This window comes from Schistocerca americana, chromosome 2, assembly GCF_021461395.2.
Source record: "Schistocerca americana isolate TAMUIC-IGC-003095 chromosome 2, iqSchAmer2.1, whole genome shotgun sequence".
Classification (NCBI taxonomy): domain Eukaryota; kingdom Metazoa; phylum Arthropoda; class Insecta; order Orthoptera; family Acrididae; genus Schistocerca; species Schistocerca americana.
The window spans coordinates 247,287,025-247,309,933 of record NC_060120.1 but is presented as its reverse complement, the minus strand read 5'-3'; the positions used below and the strand labels follow the sequence as shown (position 1 = coordinate 247,309,933).

Below are 22,909 nucleotides of genomic sequence, written 5' to 3'. Positions count from 1 at the left end.
ACTGGTGATATGGAGGTGAGTTTTATCAGGCTAGGGCGGAGAAAATTCTTCTTGCAGAAGGCCAAGCTAACGTCTTGTAGGTTTTTGGTGTGATTGGCGCTTCATTTCTGTGATGAGCCGATAGCGGGACTTCCCCGACTATTCGTAAAAAGGCAAGAGCACTCTGCCGCATTCTGTCCCGCAAAAGCCGATGATCTGGTCGGCGAGGGTCTCAGCTTTTATCTGGTGCAGCCAACGGTGGACGGGACATCCGCCCTCAACTTGCTAGTGGCTGCTTTCACCCCGAGCTTAATGTGGTCCATTTACCCAGCTAGATCACTCACAGCGCTCCCGTTTGTAACTCTGCTACGGCTTTATAACTTATGAACAACTGGATAGTTTTTGTTGAATGAAGCCCCATGGAAAGTGTCACACTAGTCTGCAAAACTAAAGCGTATTAAATTATTAAACATGAGACATGGTCGGCTGTGGACTCTGAAAAAAATCTCATAAAGACTTCACTTCGGCTGAATGCTCCAGAACCACACATGACTACGAATTTCTAAAACGTACAACGTTACGAAATATCTACACTATGGGCTTCAAACCGAACGGTACTTAATCGAAACATGTTTTACAATACTCTGTGAAATCATCCATTTCAGAATAACATGATCAAATTCAAAAATATATTTCTACATGTTCGTATATGAAATACACATTAGTGTTGATTAAACACCTCTAACACCATCCCCTAGCCGTCATACACACATCGGGAAAACACCAATATCTTCATAAGCATATACTTAATGTGGCAAAACCTGCTGTCTTTGTACATCCTGTACTCTGATAACATTGTATTTACCGCACAAGGATTCTTTTCCGGCTCTAAAATGAGTCCACAACAGACCGTAACGTCACTGCTACATCTCGGGCACAGGTAACTGATGCTGACTGCGTGTAATCATAACTTACCACCCGTCAGAGTGTTAGACTGAGGTGTCAAAAATCGTGGGATAGTGATACGCACACATACAAATGGCGGTAACAGTGCATACACAAGACATAAAAGGGAGGTGGATTGGTGGAGCTATCATTTGTACTCAGTTGATTCATGTGAACAGGTTTCCGACGTTATTATGGCCTCAAGCAAACAGAACACAGCATGTTGTTCTCAATGGAGAGACGCCTACAGACGTTAGTAACCTATGGCGTGCCACAGGGGATTGTTATTGGACCATTGCTTTTCACAATATATATAAATGACCTAGTAGATAGTGTCGGAATTTCCATGCGGGTTTTCGCGGATGATGCTGTAGTATACAGAGAAGTTGCAACATTAGAAAATTGCTGCGAAATGCAGGAAGATCTGCAGCGGATAGGCACTTGGTGCAGGGAGTGGCAACTGACCCTTAACATAGACAGATGTAATGTATTGCGAATACATAGAGAGAAGGATCCTTTATTGTATGATTATATGATAGCGGAACAAACAGTGGTAGCAGTTACTTCTGTAAAATATCTGGGAGTATGCGTACGGAACGATTTGAAGTGGAATGATCATATAAAATTAATTGTTGGTAAGGCGGGTACCAGGTTGAGATTCATTGGGAGAGTCCTTAGAAAATGTAGTCCATCAACAAAGGAGGTGGCTTACAAAACACTCGTTCGACCTATACTTGAGTATTGCTCATCAGTTTGGGATCCGAACCAGGTCGGGTTGACAGAGCAGGTACAGAAGATCCAAAGAAGAGCGGCGCGTTTCGTCGCAGGGTTATTTGGTAAGCTTGATAGCGTTACGGAGATGTTTAGCAAACTCAAGTGGCAGACTCTGCAAGAGAGGCGCTCTGCATCGCGGTGTAGCTTGCTGTCAAGGTTTCGAGAGGGTGCGTTTCTGGATGAGGTATCGAATATAATGCTTCCCCCTACTTATACCTAACGAGAAGATCGCGAATGTAAAATTAGAGAGATTCAAGCGCGCACGGAATCTTTCTTCCCACGAACCATACGCGACTGGAACAGGAAAGGGAGGTAATGACAGTGACACGTAAAGTGCCTTCCACCACACACCGTTGGGTGGTTTGCGGAGTATAAATGTAGATGTAGATATAGAAGACTGGAACTGACAGACATTGAACGCGAAACGCTAGTTGGAGCTATACACATCGGACATTCCATTTCTGAAATAGTTAAGGAATTCAATATTCCGAGATTCATAGTGTCAAGAGTGCGTCGAGAATACCAAATGTCAAGCATCACCTCTTGTCACGGACAACGCAGTGGTCGACGGCCTTCACTTAATGACTGAGAGCAGCGGCGTTTGGATAGAGTTATCAGTTCTGACAAAAATGGTTCAAATGGCTCTGAGCACTATGGGACTTAACTACTGAGGTCATCAGTCCGCTAGAACTTAGAACTATTTAAACCTAACTAACCTAAGGACACCACAAACATCCATGCCCGAGGCAGGATTCGAACCTGCGACCGTAGCGGTCGCGCGGTTCCAGACTGTAGCGCCTAGAACCGCTCGGCCACCCCGGCCGGCTCAGTGTTAACAGACAAGCAAAAATGCGTGAAACAACTGCGCAAATCAATGTGGGACGTACGACGAAAGTAGCCATTACGACAGTGCGGCGAAATTTGGCGTTAATGAGCTATGGCAGCAGACGACCGAAGCGAGTGCCTTTGCTTCTAACAGCGCAATATCGTCTGCTGCACCTGTCCTGGGCTCGTGACCACAGCGGTTGGACCCTAGACGACTGAAATTCGTGGCCTGATCAGATGAGTCCCGTTTGTAGTTGATAAGAGCCGATGCTACGGTTTGAGTGTGGCCCAGACCCCACGAAGCGTTGGACGTAGCTTCTCAATAAGCCACTGTGCGAACTGGTGATGGGTCATTATGATGTGGGCTGTGTTCACATGGAATGGACTGGGTTCTCTGGTCTAGATGAACCGGTCATTGACTGAAAATGGTTATGTTCGGTTTCTCGGAGACCATTTTTAGCCATTCATGGACTTCATTCCCTAACATGTCACCGGGCCACAATTGTTCGCAATAGTTCGGTGAACATTCTGGTCAAGTCGAGCGAATGATTTGGCCACTCCGATCACCGACATAAAACCCATTGAGCATTTACGGTACTTAATCGAGAGGTCAGTTCGTGAACATAGTCCTGCACCAGCAACACTTTCGCAGTTATGGACGGTTATAAAGGCAGCATGGCTCAATATTAACACAAGCGGTCGTCCAGCGACTTGTTGAGTCCATGCCATGGCGAGTTGCTGCATTACACCGGGCAAAAGGAAATCCGACTCAGTATTAGGAGGTATCCGATTACTTTTGTCACCTCCCTGTATGTCACAAATAAAACAAACATTTTCATTTACGATATATTTTTATTATATACCGCTGAAGGACGATGCGGTACCGAGTCTTCTGTGAGATATCCCTGATATATTTTCCCATTATTCCTACTTCTTCGTTTTCAGATCGTCGCGGAGACACTACCCTCCTAGGCGCTACAGTCTGGAACCGAGCGACCGCTACGGTCGTAGGTTCGAATCCTGCCTCGGGCATGGATGTGTGTGATGTCCTTAGGTTAGTTAGGTTTAATTAGTTCTAAGTTCTAGGCCACTGATGACCTCAGAAGTTAAGTCGCGTAGTGCTCAGAGCCATTTGACCATTTGACACTATTCTTGTAAAATATTTGCAGCCGATTTCCTGTTTATGTATTACCTAACCTTTTCCATACTAGCTGAAGCTCGATAATTTGCAGCCTACTGTTTGAGGAGTGACACACCTAATTATTTCAGTGGACTTCCAAATGTGGCATGCAACAAGTTTTGCAAATGCAGTAAGTAGTTTCTCATAAAAAAATAAAGATAAAAACCTGTATTTTGGATTACCATGGTGTTTGGTTATCCACACAGATCTGAATCTGCATCAATCTAGACAATCAGGAGCTTGCTGTACATACGTACATAAGAAGTGATTCTGCTGAACAAGTATAGTCAGATGTAATTTATCTGGCATCTGAAGTTTAATATCCAGAGTTGTGACACTGGCACGACAAGTACTTTTTCATGTGAATGTGTAGTGTCTCTTCTTGCAGACATGTCTGAAATGACAGACACCACGCATTCAGATAACTGATTTGCCTCGATGGGCAATGCATCCACAACCTTCAGCGCGGATGCTGATTACTGTTCGAGCTCCGCGGGTATCTCAGAGTAGTGAGAGTGGACAGGGACTGTGGATAGTTGGCACTGGATGAGAATGTGAGCTGGTCGGGAAGCGTGCCGAGATACTCCATGCATTTGTTATAACCCCTGTGACCAGGTTGTGCAGTGTTTAACACAACTGCCTAGTCAGCAGGAAATCATGGATTCGGGCCCTGGTCCAGCACACATTTTCGTTCGTCACCGCTGTTTCTGCATAAAGTCCCGATTTATCATCAGTTTCTTCCCTTCCCTTTCCTTTCTCTCCCCTCTCTCCTCTACCTTCAATCTACATAATGCCGAGTACTGTCCACAGCCAGCCGACACAGAGCTCCACTCTCCACACCTTCTACAACAATCACATGAAAAACCTGAAACTAATATAAGTTATCTCTATAGTGTCTGTAAGAATAGCAGAAATATCTTAATAATATTCATTAGGATGAGAGCTATGTTAATCATTCAGGAACAGTTGAAATTCTCCCGTTTGGGAAACAGCTGCACGCTAATAACATCATATCTCGAGAACTACTGAACACAATGAAGTACTTCAGTTTATCTTTGATTTTTGAGATACATCTATCGAAATACATTCTCAGCAAAGCATCTTTTCAGTGTTCGGACAAGTTACGGGAATTCTGCTTTGAAAATGGCAGGGTGTGTACCTGTCGATATATCGGCTGTTGTTGACGATTTCACCCTGTTGTATTCCTGTGCGTTATTATAACACTGTATAAGCTGGAGAAACTCAGCTCTCACCATGATTCCAGTATTGAATTTGCTATGGTTAAGCTTTGGGAACTCTGTTTCTCTTCATTTTTGTCACTATCCCACTGATAAGGAATATAAAGTCCTAAAGTCTCTATATCCCATAAAAGTCACATAGAAGTTCCTAAATTTTCAAATGCTACAGATCCCTAAAGCACTTTCGAGCATGTCAGATGTTCTTCATTCCAAATAAAGCCAGAGATATGTTTCTTCCTGAAATAGGCAAAGTTTACATATCTGTAAATGTTTCTTACTTCGGAGATGATAGGGACAAAGCCACTGCACATAGGAAGTGCCAACACTATAGGCGTCTACCGTGTCTGTGCAGCTCCCTTTCGTGTTTTGGTGATGGGAGCAGTGCAGCCTACCAGCTGTCCAATGCCAGCCGGTTGAAAATGGGCTTTAGATTTACTGTTATTCATGGGCATCTGCAGAAATTTATCTTAGAGGTGTAAAGATTCTAGCATTTCCACTTTTGATATCATAAGACTTGCATAAAACTTGATAAATTCCTATTCATCACTAACAAAATTAACCATAAAAAATCTCCTTTGATAAACACTATCCAAGATTAGAAATAGGAAAAATGCTCTTTCGGCTTATGCCATCCACAAAAATATTTGCATACGAAAATTGATATCTCATCATGTTAATGAATTTATTGCATTATTTGGATAACTTATTTTTTTGTTAAAAATGAAACATTTCATATTTATTTGGCTACTAGTTACTGCCCGCCATCCGTGTAGAGCACGTATTGGTCTCACCACGGACTTATAGAACTCAGCCACACACAACTGATATCATCAAAGTGTACGGGCCTGAAGATGTGTTGATGCAACGTCGAAAGTAGTAGCTAAATAAATATGAAATCTTAAGTACAGCTGGAAGAGTTTCATTTTTAATAAAAATATACCAGCTGATGTCGCACCATCATCCAATTTAAATATGGATGTACGAAGATATATTTTTCAAGTTGACAGGCGAAGTTCAACAAAATGTGTTTTTATAGCTGCACTTTTCGGGTGATTCGGGTAAAGTGTAACCAGGGCCAGTATTGGAAAAAATGAATGTAGGAAAAACTCCGAAAAGAATCGCAAATCTCCCAGAACAGTCGAGTTTTAACAGCCTAGAAATGAACAAAGATGAGCCTTGTCTTCCAAGTTTCACAATTATTCTGCAGGCACGTCAAATGGACAGCTGAGTTAATTCTACTTAATTTTGTGCAGTCTTGCATGCCACTGAGTTTGAGAAGGTTCCATTTCTTGTGATTTGGATCTTTTCGACCACACACTAGTTGGGTCCACAGACGAAGTACAGAGGAACACACCTACAGTACAGTAAGGTCGTGTTCTTCAGCTGACCACAAACAAACGATAAACTGCTGTAATGTTTAAGTCGTACAGCAGGAAGACCAGGCGCCCCTGTAGAATTTGGGCAGGGGAAACTCGTGCAGGTTTATTCTATACTGGAAACAATCATAGTTATTTGCGCACCAGCGTGTTGGTATGATTTCTTTCTGTATATTAGTAATGACTGTATGAGGAACGGACAGTGATTAATTATTATGAATAAATCCAGCTACACTGCTGTATAAACTGTTCATATTTTATCTAATTGGCTATGACCCCATTTTGGCAAATTGCCATCGACAGATGCTATGTAACATCGTTGCTGTCATGTCCTGTCTGTTTTAGAATTATTACTTCCTCCCAGGTACAGTGGAGTTGTATATCCGACACACAAGGACCTTTCCGCTAGTTACGGTATGCTGTGCCAATCACACATCCTGCAATACACAAGGAACAGACGGCACGTGGTCAGAGGAATTTTTATTTTTCATCGAACGTGGCAACGATCCATTTCTTGGCATACGTTCAGAGGACCTTCTTCCTCCCCAACCAGTCATGAATCCGTCTCTGCATTTTGTCGGTTTTATTAATGTTCGCCCAGTATATTAACTTGTGATAATTGTTATTAATAATTCATCCCAATCCAAAAGCAATAGCAATGTGCGTAGCTACAACACAAGTAGCAAGGCTGATGTTCACTGTTGTTGTTGTGGTCTTCAGTCCTGAGACTGGTTTGATGCAGCTCTCCATGCTACTCTATCCTGTGTAAGCTGCTTCATCTCCCAGTACCTACTGCAACCTACATCCTTCAGAATCTGCTTAGTGTATACATCTCTTGGTCTCCCTCTACGATTTTTACCTTCCACGCTGTCCTCCAATGCTAAATTGGTGATCCCTTGATGCCTCAGAACATGCCCTACCAACCGGTCCCTTCTTCTTGTCAAGTTGTGCCACAAACTCCTCTTCTCGCCAATTCTATTCAATACCTCCTCATTAGTTATATGATCTACCCATCTAATCTCCAGCATTCTTCTGTAGCACCACATTTCGAAAGCTTCTATTCTCTTCTTGTCCAAACTATTTATTATCCATGTTTCACTCCCATACATGGCTACACTCCATACAAATACTTTCAGAAACGACTTCCTGACACTTAAATCTATACCCGATGTTAACAAATTTCTCTTCTTCAGAAATGCTTTCCTTGCCATTGCCAGTCTACATTTTATATCTTCTCTACTTCGACCATCATTAGTTATTTTGCTCCCCAAATAGCAAAACTCCTTTACTACTTTAAGTGTCTCATTTCCTAATCTAATTCCCTCAGTATCACCCGACTTAATTCGATTACATTCATTATCCTCGTTTTGCTTTTGTTGATGTTCATCTTATATCCTCCTTTTGCTACTCCGGGTTAAATCTAACTTTGGCACAGGAAGGCGTGAATTAACCTGTCACAAAGATCTTTGATCACTTACCAAATAGCTATAAAACGTCTGACAGATTGTCAACCGGCATTTAGAAACAAAATTTAAAAAATTCTGAATGACAACTCTTTCTACTCAATAGATGAATTCTTAGATATAAATCAATATAAAAAAACAAACGATGAATTATGTCTTGTAAAGAGACCTTTTATTAAACTGACACATTCCACTTCATTACGAAGTGTCGTATTCACAGTGCATGATCTATGAAAGAAATATTAATGCAATCTAATCTAACTGAACAGACAGAGTAAGAAGTGAAAGAATATTTTAAAATGACCTGAGTTACATTATGGTAAAACGACAGAACAGTTCAAAACGGAGTTTCAGAATTTACTAAAATGGATAGTTTACGCTCAATGTGTAATACCTGTTTTATATTAGTGAGACACGGATATTTACTACGATATCCATTAATATATGAAGCTGGCTCAGTGAGGAATGAATAGTTGCTCAGGAGGCACAGTGACAGAATTGATTCAGGGAGGTGGAAGGAGTAATTATGACTAATTAAGAGGAAATGCTGATGGACGGGAACACGTAGACGGACTGATGGATTGTGGAGTATTGAAATGCTTTGCAGTAGTCCAAGAGATAAACAAACACCGAGAAAACTTCTTGAAATTAGAAAACATTTAAAAGCTGCAGGGCAACTGAACATCGTTTTGCTGAAAAAAAATCTGCAGGAGACATTTATCCAATAATGAATATCAAGTAGATAATGAAAATGATGATGATGATGATGAGGATGCTGATGATGAATGAACAGATTAGAGGTTTTGTTAACTTTGCCACTGCTGCCGTCGTTGACTTGACGTAAGATCATCGCCACTACTTTCGTGTTTCTGAAATGAAAATATTCACATTATGTTATGTGATTAAAATTTTTGTTGAGTAATTACAGTAATTTTGGGGAATTGTCATACACAACATATATCCCGTGAAACGTATCGAAAATTCTTACTGTGTTACTCTTTGTGTGGCTTTAAAATTTTCTGTAGGTACATCATTATCAGCTACAGCCTTCACTTTCTTCATTCCTGTAGCGATTTCACACATCTTCTGTAATTACCTCCAGGATGGTATTATTTTCGATATTATAATATACGGATAAACCCACACAGGCCTCATGTGTCTAAAAGGAACATACAGATTTCAGTCATAAGAGAAGTATTTTTAATCAGCTACAGCCTTCACTTTCTTCATTCCTGTAGCGATTTCACACATCTTCTGTAATTACCTCCACGATGGTATTATTTTCGATATTATAATATACGGATAAACCCACACAGGCCTCATGTGTCCAAAAGGAACATACAGATTTCAGTCATAAGAGAAGTATTTTTAACCCCTACAGGAAGAAAGATACATTTAAACATGTAACAGCCTCCCCTAGTTACAGCTCCTCCCCTCCCAACGTGCAGCGTAGTAATTAACATACGCGTAAACATAAAAATTTAGGATTATATGAAAGGACGGTGACATTCAGCTTTTCCGGATACATCTGCGAAAAGAACAGAAAGATAAACTAGTGCATGTAAATATGTATCTCCCCCAATGGTTATCGTAAATAACATTTACGTACGATTTTACTGCTGTAAAACATATGATTCATTCATAATTACTTTAGTTCATTCCAGTTTTTCCCACCTCTAGAAGTACAAGCGGTGATTTATATGCTTTTTTAGTACTTTCACAGACCGTCTGAGGTTTGAAAAGGTGGAAACACAATGTACAATATTTCACCGTCAAAATCGTATGCCACCGTGGTGTTGCAGTGGTGTGTTTGACTATTAACCAAGATGCATGGTGTTCAACTATAGCTACGTAGTACATTTTATCTGTATAAGATGGAACAATATCAAATAAAAAAATTGTAAGATTAAATGAACGAAAAATGCTCCTGTAGTAGCACAAAAATGACGAACATGTCTTTGGCAGAGATATGTATGCAAAAGAAGGGAACTAGCTTTACGACTTTGCTGGCAGATTCAAAGGCATTTAAATCGAAACATCTTGACATATTCGCGTTTTTTTATTTATCGGTATTAGTACTCATATAATGTAATATAATGCATCATGTCAAGTAAAGTAACGTGGTACACGACGTCATGTGGTATAGCTTGAAATATGCCATCAGTCATCCAGCATGGCATCTGTAATGCCGTTCAATATGACACAACGTGTCATTGAAGTTTAGGATGCATGCATCCCCACTCTGGGATACTTTCTGTTAAACTCAGATGCACCCCAATCGTCGGATACTGCCTCCTGTAGATGCATCCCACTCTCTAGAAGCACATAAATTAGGGTCTGTTAGCTCTTACAACGTTCACGAAACATGTAATAGAGGGTGGGTCTAAAAGAGCTCACTGTTCCAGGGAAGTAGGAATGATTGATAAAATATATCAAGATGTTTTGATTTAAATGTCTCTGAAGTGTCAAATAATTCGGTAAGATACCTCCCTTCTTTTACATCCTAAACATGTCCAGCACATATTTGCGTTTTTTGTGCTACAATAGGACCATCTTCCATTTTGGTTCCCAGATTTACCGTAATTTTGACACTAGGCCTCCTTAACCCGGCAACCGATATAGATTTCTGTTGACTTGAGCGACGACTGATCCGTTGCAAACATTTTTATTGTCTTTCGAACATATTTCTTACATCGTGGCAACGGATCAAGCTTTCACAAAGGACGACCGCTACCTACACGTATTTGTCTACTTTTTCTCAGATTTGAATATATCCGCAAAACTTAGTAATATAAAACATGAGAGCTTAAAGAAACATACAGAAAACGCGTTTTTGCACATAAATTCCGAATGGAGCAAGATTTTAGAAAGCGAGTTTTCAGTTTTATATGATTCACTTTGAACTCTTTCCGCGCATTCAGTTCACATAAGAAATAACTTACGAATTCAAGAACGGATAAATGTTATCAGATAAGAAAAAATTTGAACTCTATCCATTTATCTATCTTCGTTCGAAGCTTGAAATGATTCGTTCAAGTTTAAAGTATAGAAATGGCGCAGTCCAGAAACCTCCCAGAAAAACTTGTCTTTTGGGCGTAAAATCCAAACGAAGTAAGATTTATTTTCCATCTTACACTATGTATGGTCCGATACACCAGTGGAGCAGATTTGAACAATCAGTCTTGCTCCAGTCCGGAGTTATTTAAGCGTGACTGTTTCTGCGCGTAAAATCCGAGAGGTATATATACAAATGATTGCATTAGCTGAGCATGAATTTCAGCACAATTAAAATATTTTTCGAAAGGAATTAATTGACTGACACAATTTTCATGGGTACCAGTTCCGGCTCGTCGTTCACACCTTTCTTAATATACTGTAAAATAGCTACAGTAAGACAGATGTTCGAATGGCTATACAAAATGTCCGCCGGTCCGCGCTAAACCAAAAACTTTTTACCCCATGTTCCTATCTCAAATAAAAACCGAGCTCCAAGACCCGCACCCCCCAAAAACACGATTCTGCGTGCTGTTTTTTCAGACATTTGTTACATCGTTTCTTCGTTCTAACAATAGCTGAAGACAAGGACGATGCTCTCTAAACAGTAAGTAATACCTGCTGACGCAATTCGTGTTGAGCGGTCTTTTGATAATGGCATAAGAGCGTGAATTGTGATTTGGACTCAATACAAAAATCCAGTAATAAGGCAAACAGATCATCTTATCAATTCAGAACTACTGTAGGACTATGGATACAAGTAAATAAAAATAGAGAAGTGAAACAGTTGGTTCAAATGGCTCTGAGCAATATGGGACTTAACATCTGAAGTCATCAGTGCCCTATAACTTACAACTACTTAAACCTAACTTACCTAAGGACATCACACACATCAATGACCGAGGCAGGATTCGAACCTACGACCGTAGCAGTCGCGCGGTTCCGGACTGAAGCGCCTAGAACCGCTCGGCCACCGCGGCCGGCAGAGAAACAGTTACCTATGGTTTTTCCTGCGTAGTATGGAGATCCTAGAAGTCAGTTGAACGGATCAGTGCGTCATAGAATCAAATGAAAGCTAACATGGCTTTGCTGCGGTGGGAATGCAAAACGGGCAACAGTCCTACTCAGCTAGGTCCTCGGCATGCGTGGCGTGTGACCGATTGTAGGCATGCGTTCGATATGGGTTGGCGCTATGCAAGCCGCAGCGGAGGATGTGTGCCAAAGTTACTACCACTGTACGGCATTGCTCGTTACGCATTGCTTCACTGTCCTAGAAACAGTTATCACATTTTGTTTGGAATCCGTATTCACAGGAAGAAATATGTGCAACTTAAATATCTGACAGTGTTTGGCGGTAGGTAGACAAGAAAAGAGCCGTCCGTGCGCATTTTTATCTGTCCGCGCAGGCACTGTAGCCAGTAGCCGGATTTGGTGAAGAACGAGCAATGCAGCAGCAGCAGCAGAAAAATCACGCAAAATTACGAAATTTCTCAATGTAAAAGAAAAAGAAGGGAGTAAGTTTACGGTTTCTACTTCTATAGCTTTACTCTGTAAACCATTTATATGGTGGAGGGTACTTCTGGTACAATAATATCTTCCCTTCCTTGTTCTTTACGGAAAAAAATTATTGTCAATAAACCTTGATAAGAGCTGTACTTTCTCTGATTTACTCATTACAATCATTTCTCGAAACGAATGTGGGGAGAAGTAATTTGCTGCCCGGAACGTATGATTCTAGAATTTCGATATGAAACCCTTTTGTGACGTACAATGGCTCTGAGTGTCTGGCACTAGCAATTCGCCCAATCGTTTCGGCGATTTTGTGGACTGTTTATTTGTGGACCTGTTGTTTGTTGTCGTATTGTTTCGGCATCGGACGCTTCGTCGACAGCAATTCCAGACGAACTTACTCCCGAAGAACATGTATCACTCTAATAACTTCCATAATCGTGTGCCTAAGTCTCACGCGTCCCTTCAGTCTGCTATTGCCGCTCTTCAATACAACGTACTCGATAAACATACCATTATGAAAAAGGATCTTCAAACTGAACAGTTATTGGTTAACACTGGGTTTATTATGCCGCATGGTTGTAATTAAAGCACAGCTACTGACAAAGGTCCAGTGTGGGCTGTAGGTAATGCATGGCAGTGAAACGTGATAGATATTCTAATGCTTTGATAGGGAGCCAGTCGCCACTGAAAAACGGAAAAAAGTTCTCATTTTGGCTACTGGGTGCAAATCTGGTGCGGTTACTGCAAGAAAGACGTATATAAATGTTTCTATACTTAATGAGTTAGGAATGGGACAACTGAGAAAAGCATAAAGCTGATTTCATTATTAACCGCCGCTTACACAGTTTGTTCAGCATGAACACCGGAACGTTGACGAGATGCTGCAGCCGTAAAAAGGCGTAATTAACAGTTGTTCGCAGCGGTTCCGGTGGAAGCTGAGAAACGTCTTCCTTTCTACTGGTCTTCAGATCAGGTACAGACAGAACATGTCCCTGGTAAACGCGTTCCTTCAGATATCCCCAGAGCCGTAAGTCTCGTGTTGCAGGCCACGCATCTGGAAAATCCTCGGAGCCAAAAGTCACTTGTATTCAGGTCACATGATCTTGCAGGTCATGCATCTGGAAAATCTCTGCAGATAACACGTTCGTGGAAGGATGCATTAAGCAGGTCGTTCATTGGGCGAACGATATGAGGTGTTGCCTCATCTTGCTTGAAAACAGTGGTTACCACACAGCTGTGTTCTGCCAAAGGAGGAATCATATGTCCTTCATGCACAACACGTTGTTTACAGTGCCCGAATTCGGGAGTTCTGTTTATTCACTGAACCTTGTAGAGTAAAATGTGCATCGTCACTCCACAGAACATGTCATCAACGTGCTGGAAACGGAAGAGCAAATTCAGAACGTTGTTGTGGAGCATGAGGTTTCAGTTGCTGCACCGTCTGGATCTTGTACGGGTAACAGTGTAATATAGACTGCCAAATTTTCCGTGCTGTGGACCATAGGATGAACAATTCTTGTACGCTGCACGAGGACTAGCGCTTCCTGGGGCACGTGCTGCATGGGCAGTCACAGCAACAGCAACCTTTCTCTTCCAGGTACCAAGCTCTCCGAGCGTTTTCGAATTTCATTGTCATCTTCTTTAAACCATTTAATTACATAAAACCTCTGCGCAGACTTTTAAGTCGGCGACGCTTTCTCAATGCAACAATGTAATTGCTACCAATCACATAAAAGAGTTTCACTAAGTGCGTACGGTCTCTCTTCTAGAGCCTTACTGTTCACTCACGTTATCAATTATCAAATGACAAGCTGTATGTCATACCGTCAGACAAACAATGTACAGCGCGAGATTTTCACCTGGTGGCCAAAATTGGAACTAATTTTTTTTTTAGAGTAAATCGGTTCCTCATCAACGTACTGGCGTATCTGACAAGTTTCGCTGCTGTACGATTGTTGGAGCCCACATTGGATCTCCGTGAGCACCTGCACTTTAATTATAACCATCCGGTATCTTGAGATCATGACAATGCCCCTAATTCGATCTAAAGTTCACTCGGAGTGCAAGCTTAAGCACGCTATTCACATTTGCACTTGAGGTAGCCACTGTCTTTTAAGACTGCGTTCGGTAGCCATGAAGAAAAATATGTTTACTCTTATTGCACAATATCAGCCATAAAATAAATACTTCGCGCCATTATTCGCGCCAAGGTGGCCGCACCCAGGCTCGAACTTGCTCCTCCATGAGCAGACCCCGGAGACCAACTACCTTCTACTTCCGCTTGTTTTGTCTCTCACAGACAAGGCCTATCGACCTGCTATAGCTTCAGTGCCATTTTGTAATAGGTCGTCGAATGTCGCACTTTGCTTTGGGTTTGTATTGTTAGACCATCTTGGGTCAGAACATGTGGGTGAGGGTCAGATTCGATTAAAGATGGGGCGTTCGTGAACTAATAGGTCCAAAGGAACGGTTCATCAAGATGAACGAAACGAGCGAGGAACGAATTCTAAGTAACGGTCTTTCATAGTTCACTTTGGTCGGGGCTTTCTACTTATAGTTCCCGGGAACGAGAAACGGTCTCGTTCCGGCCTCGGTCCCGTTCCCGTCTGTCTCGGTCTCGGTCTCGCTCGGCCAGACTGGTACTTCTTCGCGTGGCCACTCGTCGCAGTTCCACTGCCGACTGCTCATGGTTAGTTCAGTATCGAGTTGTTATTCGTATTCGAATGCGCACGGCCATTCTAGATGTTTCAAACCTTTTTTGAACTCTGAACTTCCTGTTCTTTTCGTATTCTATTTAGCTTCCATGACCGGTAATTAAACTGTATTTTATAATTACGTAAATTTCATAAAAATTACGTGGTATTTAATACAGAAATCTTTTCAGGTAACAAAACGGCATATCAGCTTACTTCACTACTTCGATAGACAGCAGAAGAAATACTTGTAAAAAGGCAAGATTTTTTTGTTATTACACATGCAAAGGAAGTCGGCACGGATCGCATAAGTGGCCATTTTCCATCTTTTTTTGGTCCATGGTGAAAGAGCATGTTCATTGTTACGGAAGGCAGACCGACTATAATCGAATGAAACCCGCTCTCCATAATCGAGTGGCCTGGTGTCACTTTTTGTAAAGAGAATATGATAACTTCTACAATATCATTTCAGTGGTACAGGGTGTTGGCCCCGAGTAGTAGACTACGCATTGTTGCCTACCAATCGTCATCTGTTGCTTCGAATTGTTGTTTGCATTAGTTTATTTGTCATTTCTCCAATGCCTAATTATTACATGTTTATCTATTCTGCTCGTAGCGGTCAACAAATCGTGAGTAATTGACGAGCAGTCTCTACTCGGGGCCGGTTTCTCGTGCACCACCTTATATTATTTCACTGCGATGAGGTACATAACGCTACAGTTGGCTAAATGAGAGGTTTTGCTGAATCACGAAAGTTACAATTGTGTGAGAATTATGTTATGAGTAAAAACTCTTTACTCTATGGCGGAGGCAAGTGCTCCCTCTTGGCGCCTTCCATCTTCAGTCACCTATGTTACTAATTTTCAGTTTTCATAAGAACCATATACCAAGCACAAGTGAACAGTGAACTAGTAAAAATGAACGGCTCCCAAAAAAGAGCGATCATCAGTGAACTACCGGGTGATCGAAAAGTCAGTATAAATTTGAATACTGAATAAATCGCGGAATAATGTAGATAGAGAGGTACAAATTGACACACATGCTTGGAATGACATAGGGTTTTATTAGAACCAAAAAAATACAAAAGTTCAAAAAATGTCCGACAGATGACGATTCATCTGATCAGAGAAGCGATAATTAGCCTATCAAAGTAAGACAAAGTAAAGATGACATTCATTACAGTAAATGCTCAATATGTCCACCATCATTCCTCAACAACAGCTATCGTCGAGGAATAATGTTGTTAACAGCAATGTAAAGTATGTCCGGAGTTATGGTGAGGCATTGGCGTCGGATGTTGTGTTTCAGCATCCCTAGAGATGTCGGTCGATCACGATACACTTGTGACTTCAGGTAACCCCAAAGCCAATAATCGCACAGACTGAGGTCTGGGGAACTGGGAGGCCAAGCATGACGAAAGTGGTGACTGAGCACACGATCATTACCAAACGCCGTGCGCAAGAGATCTTTCACGCGTCTAGCAATGTGGAGTGGTTCTAATTAATGTTAATTAATGTCATTCCAAGCATTTGTGTCAATTTTTACCTCTCTATCTACATTATTCCGTGGTTTATTAAGTTTTCAAATTTATACTGACTTTTTGATCACCCGCTAGTTCCCCAGGATGAGCGAGTTTGCCCATCTCTAGATTCGATACACTGTATATTTATCCTTATACTCTGGTGATTGTTGAACATCTCCGTATCGCTCTCGAGGTTGCCACACGACGTTCTACGTTGAATCTTCTCTGTCTTATTACTGTAACCTGGTAAGTTTCTCAGACTGACGAGGAATACTTAAAAATCGGTCTTACAAGTGTTTTGTAAGCAATTTTTGTAAGCAGTTTTTAAACAGTGGTGCTGCTGACAAGATGCCTCTTGTGTATACTATTATTATATATATGTGTGACAATGCTGGCTCTGATTTTTTGTTTAGCATTTGACGATGCTACTGTGGCACCAGTATATCAGGACATATTTTATTAAACAGAACTGAAGATGGTCATTGATGACCGAAACCGGTAGTCGGACCAACAAGTTTGTGACCACAGACGTGAAATTAAAGAAATTTATTCTACATTATCGGGTCACTGTTCCATTCGCGACCATGTCGTAGCTAGTGTTCCCTAATTCACTTCAAGCGAATTCCGGTATGGTTCTTTGAAAGGGTACGGCCGATTTCCTTCCCCAACCTTCCATAACCCGATGATCTCGCTGTTTGGTCCCCTACTCCGAAACTGACCAGCCAGCCAGCCACCGCATTTGAGACCAGAGGGTGAAAGCAGCGCGTTGTGGTTGCAGGTGGTGGACCTGCACTCGGTGCTGCTGCAGCTGTGCACGAATGCGATGCTGTACGTGGCGGTGAACTTCGCCGGCATGTACACCAAGTACCTGACGGACCGCGGCCAGCGCAAGGCCTTCCTGGAGACCCACCGCTCCATGGAGACGCGCTGCCGCACCCAGAAGGAGAACGACCGCCAGGAGAAGTTGCTGCTCTCCGGTGAGTACCGCACCTCTCACGTACGCAACCGCATGGATGGCGGTTATCGCCCAAACGAAGGGTTTTCGGTTATACCGGTTCTTTTCGTCTCCATTTTAAACTGCCTGTTAAAACCGCTCACAATACCTGTTGACTAGCGCAGTGGAAACTGATATGTCTGCGTAAGCAGAAGAAACTAACGATCAAAGTCCGAAAACAATTTATTGGACTGTTCAATTAACCAAAACAAATTCTCCAAGTATAACTCCAACACAAAACAGTGATCCGTCTTCGAATCACAACTACATACAAGAATAATGCAGAAAACAACTGAAATAATTTCCTACTAGTCTCCGCCAGAGACTTCTCCGATGTACGGAGCCTGATCCAGAGATCAGCAAGAAGATCCAAGAAGATCCACGTCTGCTGGCGGTCGGTGAACTGCACCCGAGCGCCGGCTTTTATAGCGCTTCGGCGGATGAGTACCTCAGAACTATTTTCCATCACGTGGTTTGACGTGTGAAAATAGTTCCGGGATCTGCAGCAACCTCTTCCTTACGTTTATGTGGGCCGGTAGTGGCCCCTGGTGGCCGCTAGTGTCTTTGCTGTGGTGTTGGTGTTGTTGTGGCCGTTCATCAATATTGCCTGTCGGTTGTGTAGTGCTTCGGTGTGCCTGCGAAGCGGGCAACCCGCAGCTGCAGGCTGTCAGTTTGGTTGCTGATACTCCAGGCGCCGTGATGTCTGGTGGAGAAGGCCACAGCAGAAACCGTGGTAGGTATTTAGAACAGAAATAACTGTCTCTACTACACAAGACAGGTTTATCTCATCTTCACATATGATGCGTTTCGCCTGTTCTAGACATCACAGACAGTCTAGAAAAATTACAGAATGGTTATTGTTGTTGTCATCTTCAGTCCAAAGGCTGGTTTGATGCAGCTCTCCGTGCTACTCTAACCTGTGCAAGCTCCTACATCTCCGTGTAACTACTGCAATCTACATTCCTCTGAATCTGCTAACTGTATTCATCTCCTGGTCTCCCTCTACAATTTTTACCCGACACACTTCCCTCCAGTACTAAATTGGTGATCCCTTGATGCCACAGAATGTGTCCTACCAATCGTTCCCTCTTCTTTTGGTCAGATTGTACCACAAATTTTTCTTCTCTCCAATTCTATTCACAACTCCTCATTAGTTACGTGATGTACTCATCTAATCTTCAGCACTCTTCTGTAGCACCACATTTCAAATGCTTCTATTCTCTTCTTATCTAAACTGTTTATTGTCCATGTTTCACTTCCGTACATGGCTACACTCCATACAAATACTTTTCAGAAAGGACTTCCTGACACTTAAATCTATACTCGACGTTAACAAATTTTCCTTCTTCAGAAACACTTCTCTTGCCATAGCCAGTCTACATTTTATATCCTCCCTACTTGGACCATCATCACTTATTTTGCTTCCCAAATAACAAAACTCATTTTACTACTTTAAGTGTGCCAGTTCCTCATATAATTCCCTCAACATCACCTGATTTAATTCGACTACGTTCCATTACCCTCCTTTTGGTTTTGTTGATGTTCATCTTATATCCTTCTTTTAAGATACTGTCCATTCAATTCAACCGCTCTTCTAAGTCCTTACAGAATGGGATAAGTATAAAGTGTTAATTGCACCTTAACTGAGCTTACCGATAAAAAATCTTGCTATTCGTAACCAAGGCATCGCACGTAATTAAAGAGTCCCACAGAATTGGGAAGTAACAGTCAGAGAGCTGTAAAATTTTTCCTACTACCAACCAGGTCGTCAAACGTGATTAAGAGTCCTAAAGAACTGGGAGGTAACAGCCAGATAGCCATTGCCCATGACTCATTACATCACCTTGAAGCATTACGAAAAAAGATAACGACAGTAACCAAAAGAAAACTACTAAAGCGTGCAAGGGGTACGTAACTTAGGCAAATAGGCGTATACAGTGAGCAGAAAAAACTCACGAGTACAATGTTGAGCTTTTTATGCTCACTGAATGTGATTATTTGCGTAAGTTAGGTACCCGTTGCACGTTTTAGTAGTTTTCTATATGCTACTGTCGTTACCTTTTTTCGCTATGCTTCAAGGTGACCTAATGAGCCATTGACAGTAGCTTTCTGGCTTTTGCCTGCCACTTCTATGGGAAGTGGTTACGATTAGCAAGAATTTTTATCGGCAAGCTCATTAAAGATGCAATATATTATGAGCTGAAATTTATAACCGTCACTACTTCCTGAAACACAAATGTGACCCTGTGTTCCATAGTCCAGTCGGGATACGTCTTCCTCTTCTTATTTTTAATTTATACATTTATTATTGCCTTTAATAGCAGTTTAAAACTTATACAAGTTTGTAATTTCCCCAGACTGTTTTGTGATGTCTGGAACAGGCGAAACGTGTCACATGTGAAAATTAAATAAATCTGTCTTGTGCAAGAAAGACCGTTTTCTGTTTTCACAAGATAATCTGTTTTCGAAAAAACCAATTTTCGATTTTTTATTTGCTATTATTTCCAATTCCAGACGTAGATTTCGATCAAATATTGAAAAATTGTAATGAAGGTGAAAGAGTAGTACATCTCGATCGATATAGGATTGAAGCTGTGGCATTGTCTTCAGCAAAGATGACGAAGGTTAAGAAGATGGTCACTGGGACGGCGACAGCAAGTCACAAATTGATGACTTCGCTGGCAACATTACTTTTTCACCCTGAAGCAACAGTAAAATTAAAGCTTCAGTTATGATTCCAAGTTCACAGCACTTCAATAGAATTATAGGCCTATCAATCAAATTTACCTTCTCCTGCAAGGACAGTTGGGATATTTTCTCCTTATATGATGTCGCAAGTTCGTTTCCAATCCGCTAAGGCTAATGAAGCTATGTACTTCACCGCACTTCATAAAAAAAACTTCCAGACTAGGGATGGTAGCATTCTGCAATCAACCGAGGACGTCAGTGAGAAACTACCATACAGATCATGTGGGAGTGAGTCTTGCCCACTGCATGTACACTCGTGCCGTGTAACAGACAACGCCATACGGCAAAAGTTGCATCACTGTCTCAGAAATGCTGTATCGATTCGTTGCTAGTTTACAACTGTGTGCATTGTTATTAAAATGGGACTGATAACGTTTCCCATTATCCTTTTCCCCTTTTCTATAGCCACTCAATATTTCAAAACGATAGAAATTTTAAGAACAAACATTGCTCTTAATATAAAAAGATTTATTTAAAAACAAAGAATTTTAACAGTGCTGCTACGGCAAATTGATATGACGGTATTTTTACCTGGTTATGCGTAAAAAATGAAGAAAAGCATGTTATAACCAAGACCAAACACATGTCCCAAAATACCGGTTACTCAGAAATGAAATACGGGTATCCACACTACTACCCCACCACAGTCGCACATTCAACAGCATCGTCTTTGCGGCGGGTCTGGGCTCAGCAACAAGCTTTCTCCTTAGACATCGGTTCTACGGGAATGATTGGATGAAAAACGTATCTCTTAAACCTCTCCGAATATGCTGTATAAGAGGCCCGCATAGCTGAAAAGACGAAGACTAGAAGTGCTTTTTGATCCATTATCAGACGTCTGTTCAGGAGGCGGCTAGTCGAGCACCAGCAGTCGCTCTCGCTCACGGCCTGGAAAAAGAGAGCTCGCGCTAAAATGAGGCGATCGTACGTCATTATGTAGCACAGATAAAGAACAAACTATGCCACTGTCTTCAGAGGAATCATCAGTGTGTTGGGTTTGCCGTAGCCTTATGTGCAAGTCCGTATAAGCAAGGCGCAGTGCTGAAAGTGAGAGCAGCTCATTTTAAGTCGACGAAAAGCAGCGTGTTGGCTGCTTTAGGAACTCCATAGCGATGGTCAGACACACCAACATACATTTAGAACATGTCGGTGTAGGATGCCTAGCTACAGGTAGAACTTGTCCTCGATGGTGAGTGTTCATCGGAGGTGGGGGTATCATCTGGAGTGCCCCAGGGAAGTGTGCTAGGTCCGCTGTTGTTTTCTATCTACATAAATGATCTTTTGGATAGGGTGGATAGCAATGTGCGGCTGTTTACTGATGATGCTGTGGTGTACGGGAAGGTGTCGTCGTTGAGTGACTGTAGGAGGATACAAGATGACTGGGACAGGATTTTTGATTGGTGTAAAGAATGGCAACTGACTCTAAATGTAGATAAATGTAAATTAATGCAGATGATTAGGAAAAATAATCCTGTAATGTTTGAATACTCCATTAGTAGTGTAGCGCTTGACACAGTCACGTAGATTAAATATTTGGGCGTAACACTGCAGAGCGATATGAGGTGGGAAAAGCATGTAATGGCAGTTGTGGGGAAGGCGGATAGTCGTCTTCGGTTCATCGGTAGAATTTTGGGAAGATGTGGTTCATCTGTAAAGGAGACCGCTTATAAAACACTAATACGACCCAGTTTTGAGTACTGCTCGAGCATTTGGGATCCCTATCGGGTCGGATTGAGGGAGGACATAGAAGCAATTCAGAGGCGGGCTGCTAGATTTGTTACTGGTAGGTTTGATCATCATGCGAGGGTTACGGATATGCTTCAGGAACTCGGGTGGTAGTATCTAGTGGAAAGGAGGCGTTCTTTTGGTGAATCGCTACTGAGGAAATTTAGAGAACCAGCATTTGAGGCTGACTGCAGTGCAATTTTACTGCCGCCAACTTACATTTCGCGGAAAGACGACAAAGATAAGAGAGATTAGGGCTCGTACAGAGACATATATGCAGTCATTTTTCCGCCGTTCTGTTTGGGAGTGGAACAGGGAGAGAAGATGCTAGTTGTGGTACGAGGTACCCTCCGCCACGCACCGTATGGTGGATTGCGGAGTATGTATGTAGATGTGGATGTAGATGTAGAACATAAAGGATCCACAGCGTGAGAGGCTATTCCACATTAAGTCTCGTAATAAAATAATCCCCTTACACTCATACAAAAACATTGAACAGAAATGTCTACTGCACTGACGTGACAAGATCATGGGATAGAGATACGCGCATACACTGATGAGCCAAAACATTATGACCACCTGCATAATAACTCGCTTGTCCGACTTTGGAACGATATACACCACTGATTCGGCGAATCAGGAATCGGACAGTTCGTTGGTAGGTTTTTGGAGGTATGTGGCATTATATATCTACGCTGAGGGCATGTAATTCGCGTAAACAGCGGGCCGCTGATTTACGTACGATGTGATGACTCCAGATAGCGATCCAGATGGGTTCCATAGGATTTACACCAAGCAGATTTGGTCTCCGAGACATCAACATTTGTTCACTATAATGCCCCTCAAACCACTCTAGCACTGTTCTGACTCTGAGACGTTATACTGCTGAAAGACGGTATCACCGTCGGGAAAGACATGAAGCATGAAGGGATGCAGGTGGT

At 41.9% G+C, this 22,909-nt stretch overlaps 1 protein-coding gene across 2 annotated transcripts in view; it reads left to right on the top strand.

Annotated features, from left to right (window-relative positions):
• The window catches only part of LOC124595519 (adenylyl cyclase 78C-like), a 736,208-nt gene that overhangs the window by 343,934 nt on the left and 369,365 nt on the right, over positions 1–22,909 (top strand). For both annotated transcript variants that reach the window (XM_047134287.1, XM_047134286.1), the window contains exon 5: positions 17,280–17,478. In XM_047134287.1, coding sequence (XP_046990243.1) covers positions 17,280–17,478 — 199 coding nt within the window. The remainder of the gene's footprint in view (positions 1–17,279; positions 17,479–22,909) is intronic.